The 8,389-nt window shown below is 42.8% G+C and overlaps 2 protein-coding genes across 4 annotated transcripts; one reads left to right on the top strand and one right to left on the bottom strand.

The window, feature by feature from the left end:
• Nucleotides 1-84: 84 nt before the first annotated feature.
• LOC116935244 (RNA polymerase II-associated factor 1 homolog) lies at nucleotides 85-2,142 on the top strand. Its single transcript, XM_032942596.2, has 5 exons — nucleotides 85-405; nucleotides 489-680; nucleotides 739-1,018; nucleotides 1,093-1,880; nucleotides 1,943-2,142. Exons 1-5 carry the CDS (start codon nucleotides 221-223, stop codon nucleotides 2,028-2,030), a joined length of 1,533 nt encoding a protein of 510 aa, XP_032798487.1. The 5' UTR covers nucleotides 85-220; the 3' UTR covers nucleotides 2,031-2,142.
• On the bottom strand, nucleotides 2,138-6,579 carry LOC116935207 (WD repeat-containing protein 26). Of its 3 annotated transcripts, none has more exons than XM_032942560.2 (13): nucleotides 6,161-6,579; nucleotides 5,598-5,849; nucleotides 5,381-5,511; nucleotides 5,065-5,315; nucleotides 4,555-4,983; nucleotides 4,337-4,456; nucleotides 4,101-4,239; nucleotides 3,768-4,028; nucleotides 3,547-3,692; nucleotides 3,385-3,487; nucleotides 3,204-3,309; nucleotides 2,824-3,105; nucleotides 2,138-2,524 (listed from the first exon to the last, which is right to left on the bottom strand). In XM_032942560.2, exons 3-13 carry the CDS (start codon nucleotides 5,399-5,401, stop codon nucleotides 2,505-2,507), a joined length of 1,878 nt encoding a protein of 625 aa, XP_032798451.1. In that variant the 5' UTR covers nucleotides 5,402-5,511; nucleotides 5,598-5,849; nucleotides 6,161-6,579; the 3' UTR covers nucleotides 2,138-2,504. The 3 variants fall into 3 exon arrangements, with proteins under 3 accessions (XP_032798451.1, XP_032798448.1, XP_045029560.1); XM_032942557.2 differs by having other exon boundaries at nucleotides 2,138-2,592; XM_045173625.1 differs by lacking the exon at nucleotides 6,161-6,579 and adding an exon at nucleotides 5,988-6,149 and having other exon boundaries at nucleotides 2,138-2,592.
• Nucleotides 6,580-8,389: the final 1,810 nt, after the last annotated feature.

Here is an 8,389-nt window from a genome sequence, read left to right on the forward strand (position 1 = left end):
TGACTATGTTAAAATTATTCAAATTGTTCGAAATTGCAAATTTCGAATATTTTGGCAATATCGTTTAGTAAAATCTGGCATTGCTGCAACATCATGTTTGTTAAATGTGTTGGGCTAATTTTTTAGTTGCGGGTTGTTGTTTTCGAGTACGCTAACGTTAAAACTGTTGTTATCTGTTTTGTTTCTTTAACTATTCGATTTCCTGGTTTAATTTGGTCGAATGCCTCCTACCATAAATCCACCGCAAAATGCCGAGAGAGACCGTCGGCGCCAACAAGCGTCATCGGCTGCAGCAGCACCTGGAGAGAGAAGGACAGATTTGGTTTGTCGAGTGAAATATTGCAACACTCTTCCAGATATTCCATTTGACCCAAAGTTCATAACTTATCCGTTCGATTCCAATAGGTAATAGTAATTTTACAGTAATATTTTGTAAAGCAGGTTGAATGAGGCATAGAAATAATTCAATCAACAAATTGCTATTTCAGGTTCATTCAGTACAATGCTACATCTTTAGAGAAAAGCTACAAATATGAATTGCTTGCTGAATATGATCTTGGCATCACTATTGATCTCATCAATCCTGAAGCCTATGCTAAAGAGAAAAATGCGCATTTAGACCCGGCTGATGAGAGATTACTAGAAGAGGATACACATCATGCACCCCAAGATGCTAAAAGGTGAAATGGCTATTAACATGCTTTATCATGAGGAGGAAATTTACTGTTTTCTTTTCAGAAAAGCACAACATGCCAAGAATGTATCCTGGCTGAGGCGTACAGAATACATTTCCACTGAAGCCACACGATTCCAGCCTATGACAATTGAGAAAGTAGAGGCTAAAGTAGGTTATAGTATGAAGAAGGCTCTCAAGGAAGAACATGTATACATGGATCATGAGAGCCAGATTAAAGCTATTGAAAAAACCTTTGCTGATGCTAAGAAACCCATTTTGGAGCACAGCAGCAAAAAAGGCGTCACTGCTGTTGAAGTCTTGCCCGTTATTCCCGATTTCAAGGTTACCGTTAATTTTATTTTATTGTTTTACATTTCTTGCTTTTCGTAATTCTACATCTTTACCTTCCTCACTAGTTATGGAAGTATCCATGTGCCCAGGTTATCTTCGATGCAAACCCGGCACCCGTGGATCGGCCTACTCACGTGCAAGTCGAGGAAATGTCTCAGGCTATGATTCGAGGCGTGATGGATGAAACTGGCGAGCAATTTGTTGCCTACTTTTTGCCAACATCGGAAACCTTGACGAAACGTGCACGGGATGCCTCTCAGTCCATCGATTACGATGACAATGATGAGTATGACTACAAAATGGCCCGTCAATATCATTGGAATGTCAAAAGTAAGGCGTCTAAGGGCTATGAAGAAAACTACTTTATTGTCTTTCGCGACAATGCCGTTTACTATAACGAATTGGAGACAAGAGTTCGACTGACTAAAAGGCGGCCGAAACCTGGCGAGCCTGCCACATCCAACACCCGACTGGTGTTGAAACATCGTTCGTTGACATCTCGCGAACATCGTATGTTCCGTCAGCGCGAGAGGCAGCTAGAACCAGCCAATCAAGCCGAGGATGAAGAAGAGATGGAGGAGGATGAAGAAGAGAATGACGACGAAGAAGAAGTAGAAGTTGGTGGCCCACGACTAGCCAAGGAGGGCGAAAAAGAAGATGAAGATAAAGATGCCGAAAGTGACGCTCGTAGTGAGCGTTCCCGATCACGCTCCCGTTCGCGATCCAAATCTAAATCTCCGAGATCGGCTAGTAGCGCAGGTTCTAGCAGTCGTTCACGATCATCTAGTGCAGCCTCATCCCACCGTTCTGCCTCACCACCCCCTGCAGACGTTGACCAGGCTCAGGATAAAAAGTATTGACCATTATATGCATGCAACATCTAGACCTCGTTAGAAACTTTCTTATTGAAAATAGGAGCACCAGTGGAAGTGGCAGTTCATCTTCATCTTCCAGTGCCAGTAGTAGCGCAAGCAGCAGTGGAAGCAGCAGCGACAGCGAATGAGCTCGCACAACAAGACAAGGGTTTAAAATAATGAAAAATGAATGAGAAGAATCTGTGGGATTTGTACCAATCGGCGGCGCCCATATTACAATGAGAAATGTTTTCACTTTAATTTCATCTCTAAATTTATTTCTCGTCCAAGTTCAAGGGGAATGAACGACTTGAAATAAACGTTCAAGGAAAGGCTGGTGAACCTTGTTCTCAGCGTGTTTCTCTTGTGATTGACTGTTCTTCAACGATAAAAAGATGAAAACGGAACATACAAGATTTCGCGTCTAGAAGTAGCCGAGATGAATAACTTTTGCGGATTGGCGAAACGGGTGACACACCAGAAGAATAAAGCGAAACGTTTGGGTGATGTTGTTTCAGTTTTTTTCCGGTACTCATCGCCCATTGATGCGATACACTTTAACTCGTCTAATCGCTCATATGTACATAAACATTAATGAGGGATTGTGAATCGAGAACTGGCTATCAATCCCCGTCACTCTCTCCTTTAAACAAAATAAAATGTGGGTATTAAACTAGGATCCGTTCGACGCACCAGTATACGTTGAGTGACCTGTGCAACGAGATAAAGAAAAAAAAGAAACGGGACGAAAAAGAAATCTACTCAGTTGACGAGATTTTTTACGTTTCTTTTTTTTTGTTTTTTCCTTTTTTTTTATTATGTTCTCACGACCAAACAAAAGACAAAAAAATGTCAAGTTTTTTTCTCTTTCTTTCTTATAATAGCAAATTTTTATTATTAATTTTTTAGCGTAGCCTCCAGGGGCTCCAAGGAATTACGGACCTGAGTTAGACGGAGTCGATTTGGGGCTATCAGACGAATGATTAGTGACGGTCGATCCAGCAGCGGCTGCATTATTTGTGGTGGCTTGTGTACTGGCAGCATTAGCAGAATCGCGGCATTCCTGTGACGGCCCCCATAGCCGGACCGTGCCGTCATCTGAAGCTGAAGCGAGCAGATGAGGAAAGCGCGGGTTCCAGTGAACACAATTGACCGTTCTGGAATGACCCGTCAGTGTTGCTAGAGGTAGCTCGCGACGTATATGCCACACAAAAACTTTGTTATCTGTTCCGTGTCAAAATTGCAATGAAATTTCAATTTTTAATGACCTGATTTCATGAGAAGAAACGAGAAAAAGAAAGATAAGTTTTAAAAAAAAATACCTTCACTGCCACTGGCGATGAATTCCTGTCCCAATCCACCGAAACATGAGTGGATCGTGTAAAAACCCTGTGTCAGGCCTTGGTACTTACGAACCAAAATGCGATCCTGGTCGCGTTTAATAACAATAATACAAAAAAATTAGATTAAAATAAAGATAAACAGATCTGATGGAGAGATTACCTGTAGATCCCAGAGGTGGACACCCTGAGTAGCGACGTTGAGCAATGCTAAACGGCCTGTGCTGTTGACGGTAAACGACATAATGGGGTGATCCTCTTGTAAACTACCAACGTACTCATTTTATTAGTGCGTAGAAATGATGGAACAAAGCGAAAATCTCACATGTTGCAGTCTGTCAGGTCATCGAAGTTGTATCCTCTAATGCGATGATGCGTGTCGGCAGCCAGCACAGTTTTCCCATCCGTCTTCCAGGCCAGCGCTTGAACTCGAACTCCCTCCCACGACTCCAGCACGTTTCCTTCCAAATCCTGACAATGCAACGCAATACGCATGACGTAAAGTAGGTTATTTCATTTTACTGTTTTAATTAACAAAAAAATTACGCAAAGATAAAATTGGCCGCGGCAGCCGCCAGCTACGAAGCGTCTTCCATCGGGATGCCAGGCGCACGACGTCAGCGAATCCTCAGATGCGTGTGACAATTTAGTCCGCAGCTGTCCCGTCTCAACCTGCCAAACCCAAAGTTCTGGACAGTCATCTGGACCACAAGCGGCAAGGTGGCTGCTATCTGGACTCCACGATAAATAAGCCACGCCGTAGGAATGGCCTTCTAGCGTCTTCAAATGTGTCAGCGAGCAGTTATCCTAAAAACGAAAGCCACGGTAAAAATAAGCAATTAAACATGAAAAAAGCCAGATGTTTCGACACCACCGTACCGGATCTACAATCCATATCATCACAGTAGTGTCTTTAGAGCCCGTGGCTAGCATCGTGCCGTCAGGCGAGAACCGACAAAACCAAACTTCATCACAGTGATCGTTGAGAATTTGCCATGTCTCCAGCGGTAGTTGATCCCTGCATTCGTGAGAACAAAAATAATTTACGTACACTAAACCTCTTTTTCTAATAATAATAATAATAAAAAAAAAAAAAAAAAAGTTATCCCTCTTACTTGGAACACATGTGATCACTCAACAGAGAAACGTTGTCGAAGGGGGCATTCGATTTCACATTATGATAGGGACAACGTTCCTTCTGAGAATCTACTGCTTGCGTTAATAAAGCGTGAAGCCTAAACAGAGAAGGAACAAAAATAACACCCACGTTGGCCGAGTGATGGTAAGAACCACAAACACAAATAAAATATGAAGATAAAAAGAAGTCGGTCACCTTCTCGGAGGTAACATGATTGACGCAGGCAAGAAGCGCTGAAGCCTCTCCATGAGAGCTCCACGTGACAGGTGTCCCTTGCCCTGCCATTGGGCAATTTCGCGCAGTTCCTCACCAGTCGAGCACATCATGAAACCAGAAAGCTCATGGACACGAACCACGTTGTGTCCCAGAGGCGTCAATTCGTGGCGGAGAACGTTCAGCGCCTCCATGACACGTCCGTCTTCCAGGCACTCGAGGTATTTCTGCTCTTGAAGCAGGAATTTCATTTCGACTAAGTTCTGTGGGCAGACCAGGACATTTTTTAGTTCCGTCAAATCCATTTCTGCCTTATTCCAGTCGCCATCCATGACATGCTGACAAAATTTGGCAGCGGCAGGATGGTCCAATCTGCACCCCGATTCTTGCATAAGTACTTCGGCACTCCGACTAGAGTGACACAAAAGAAAGGGGGATAAGGCGTCAGTGATCTATCTGCGTCGAAAAGTTGAACACATTTGTGAAACTCACTGCAGTCCTATCGACGTCAAATGCTGTCCGATTATCCGTACGATTTCCTGATCAGTTTTCGAAACAGTTTTGGGCTGAATGAGTCCATCCAATTCGGCAAAACTTTGATCAGCGTCAGCAAACAGTCCTCCATGCTTAGGGCCTCCCACAACGCCGTCAACGTCCTTTAAGCCGTACAGAGACTCGGTAGCGGAGCCACCATCATTTTTACTACCATTGTTGGCATCTTTTGACGAACAGCCATTCTTGGCCTGGACCATAAAGAAAACAAAAAGGATTGTAAAGTAATGAGGTATTTGTTTGATATCCATCATACTGTTGTAGCTTGATGCTGCATATTGGTGCTGGGTATCGCTGAGCAGGTTGCGGAGCGGAGCTTCTTTTTTGGTGGCTGGGCTGCTCCACCTTCATCGGATTCTTCACTGGTCGAGGCCAGTATGGCGTGGCCTGGTAAAACAAAGCACAAAATATAGAAACAAACCATAAATAGAGTTGGAGCAAAAATCACTGCAATTGCTGCTAAATATTGAGACCTAGTAAGGCCAGACGACCGGCCAACTGCGCCTCCCCACCAAGTTGCTGCTCCCTAATCCACGCTGCTCTTCCTTCAAGAGACGGCGGGATGCCAGGCACCTTACGAGGAATTTTGCTCAATTATGGAAGCCACCGTCTGTCTTCCTCTCTTCCTGGTTAATAAGATGAATGTATCTTCAACTTCTTTTGGGCTCTGGCTGCATGACCACCATAAGAATTTTCATCACATTCACATGCACACAGCCATACACCTGAAGAAGAAGAAAAAAACAAAACGTAATAAATCAAACACAGAGTTATAAACGTGCAAAGCAAACACAAGATTTCTCAAGCAGCAGACTTGAAATTTGGGGATTACTAAGAATGATAAAAGAAAAGTATTAACGAACGGGCACGAATTAAATTGTCCACGATTATCCAACTGAGGATTAGTTGTTATTAAAAACGGAATCGAACGTTACGCCACCGTCCATTACTCGTGTCAGCAAGTAACCAACTTCCAAGGACAAAGAGGGGAAGAGTGACCCTAAACAAAGCATCGACTTTCGATTAAAATAGCTACCTTCGTACGATTGTCAACCACTCAGCGATGTTAAAAATCTTTTCTGGGGGGATAACTTTATGCAGCAAAAGAATTTGTTATCCTAAACTGTGTTAAAATGTGAGAAGGGAGAGTGGGGCAAGTAAACCCAGATCCCTTGTTGCCAAAAAAATGTGTGTACACAGAGGCGCTCACACACACGCATATACACAAAACAGAGACTTGGATTGAGAGCTTCACTGTTCGACTGATTTCTCTCTGCTATCTTGGATTTCTCGTCTCTTTGCCCCTTCTGCGCAAGATATGGCAAAGTGAAACAAAAAGAGGAAGAAAAAAGGAAAAACAGCTGACGAAGCTGTTTTGTTTAAAAATCTAAAAACCTCCGAGACTGCGCTTTTCCTATCTTTCTCACAAGTAAAAGTTGCGCGGAGGAGGCTCCTTGTTCCATAAAACAAGAATACTTAGCTAAGCCTGCCACCTAGCGATAAACTTGATAAATGTGGCCCTAGCCACCTGGCGACAGAATATGAAAAGAGAAATTAAGTGAATGTCCACGGCTCTCGACGTCTCGAGTATTGAATTCGGTATACATTCATCAATTGACAGCAGACAATTTAGAGCCTTGAAATTCAATTTCGCAGTCGGTTTCTAGTTTCAAGTGAACCGGGAGACAGTCAGACTGGAAACGAGATTCAAGATCCGCTCCACACACACACACACACACACACGCACACACGATTAAATTTGAAAAGGATTCCGAATAATCAGCAAAAATTGGCTATACTGCACTTGCTGCAGGTGGAGATAACTGAGACGAACAATGTAAATGAGCAAAAAAAAAATCAAATCAAATAATAGCGAAGCTTCAAGACGTGTCAGACGATATGCACAAAAAAAAAAAACCCGAAAACAACCAAAAGGATACGCTCAGTTGGTAATTCTTTCCTTTTATTTGTTTTTTTTTCATACAGGAAAAATGAAGGGAATTTTGAACGATAGCAAGCGCGAGCTCTCTCAACGGTTGCATTGCAAACGAACCGTCGTGTTCGTCTGATGTGTCAACGGACAAATTGGAAATTTTATAGGTGACATTCATGAAATAGTTTGGCTGCGAGGGACGCAGAAAAATTCGGACACAACTCGACGATTGCAAGAGGCGTAGCTACGATGGTCAGCTGGAAAGATCAGCCTTCGTTACATTCTTGGACAAATGAAAAAGAAAGTGTTTTCCACCCTCTGCACCAGAATGCGGCCCATATGTGCGCTCTCTCGTGCTGCTATCGCTAGACGGCGATGAATTTGATTTTATTATTTCTTCTCTCTTCTTTAAATTTGTTATTTTTTTTCAAAAATTCTTTTTAAGGTTTTGATATTTGATCAAGCGTGTAGAATGCCCGCAGCCGGACTCGAGTCACGTTCCCGACGAGCCGTGCGGGCCAACACGACCAAACGCCAGCCACTGTATACTATACAAGAGAGGAGCAGATGTCGTCTCGTGCAACGTGAAAAGCGTTCGGGTTTACCATCGTCTCTCTTAATTTTTTGTGGGGTGGGTGGGGACTAAAAAACTGGTCACAAAAAAAAAAAATAGATTTATTGTACAGTACGTGTATAATGTGCATATGAATATAAGGTGAATGTCAAAGAAAAAAGAAAATCCTGTTCTTGTTGAGGGAGAGAAGAAAATAAAAAGAAATGAGAAATGCGTTTGTTGGTTGGCTGGTTGGTCTTCAAACACGTCAGAGTCGTATAAAGGAGACGGCGCGACTAATGTCGTAAAATTTGAAAAATCGTTCAAATTGAAACTGTTTCGTGCTGTTTGGACGAGATTTTTTGTTTTCCTTTCTTTCCAATTTTGATTATTAAATTGTTTCTTTTCCTTTTCGTTTTGACCAATTCGAACTTCAGGTTTGTGGTTGTTGTTGTTGTTGTTGTTGTTGGGTTGTGTGTAGCGCATTTTTGACGATCGGGTCGCCCCTGCTGACAAGGACGATGGCGTTTTAACGAGACCCGTTTCCACTTTGGAAAAAGAAGAAAAACAAAAAGACGACAGCTGGCCAATGTGATGAGACATTTCCTGCATATTAGCAGGTCGACAAAGAAAACGATGACGACCCCTTCCGCATCACCTTTTCTTGCTTGCTCTCTCCCTCTGAAAAGGTAAGAAATAAAAGTGAACCTCAAATGCGATCAAAACTGTTTTGTTTGTTTGTTATGTTCGTTGTCTTTGTGCACAGATGTGTGTGTGTG

Source organism: Daphnia magna, linkage group LG1 (genome assembly GCF_020631705.1).
Source record: "Daphnia magna isolate NIES linkage group LG1, ASM2063170v1.1, whole genome shotgun sequence".
Lineage (NCBI taxonomy): Eukaryota > Metazoa > Arthropoda > Branchiopoda > Diplostraca > Daphniidae > Daphnia > Daphnia magna.

What these genes read in the sequence shown, in the direction of transcription:
- LOC116935244 (XM_032942596.2), top strand. Translation starts at nt 221, where the DNA reads ATGCCTCCTACCATAAATCCACCGCAAAATGCCGAGAGAGACCGTCGG. An exon ending in CCGTTATTCCCGATTTCAAG is followed by an intron (nt 1,019 to 1,092) that starts GTTACCGTTAAT and finishes CTTCCTCACTAG; the next exon opens with TTATGGAAGTATCCATGTGC. An exon ending in GACCAGGCTCAGGATAAAAA is followed by an intron (nt 1,881 to 1,942) that starts GTATTGACCATT and finishes TATTGAAAATAG; the next exon opens with GAGCACCAGTGGAAGTGGCA.
- LOC116935207 (XM_032942557.2), bottom strand. Translation starts at nt 5,401, where the DNA reads ATGCAGCATCAAGCTACAACA. An exon ending in GACCTGACAGACTGCAACAT is followed by an intron (nt 3,488 to 3,546) that starts GTGAGATTTTCG and finishes GTACGTTGGTAG; the next exon opens with TTTACAAGAGGATCACCCCA. An exon ending in ATCGACTCCGTCTAACTCAG is followed by an intron (nt 2,593 to 2,823) that starts GTCCGTAATTCC and finishes CTCGTTGCACAG; the next exon opens with GTCACTCAACGTATACTGGT.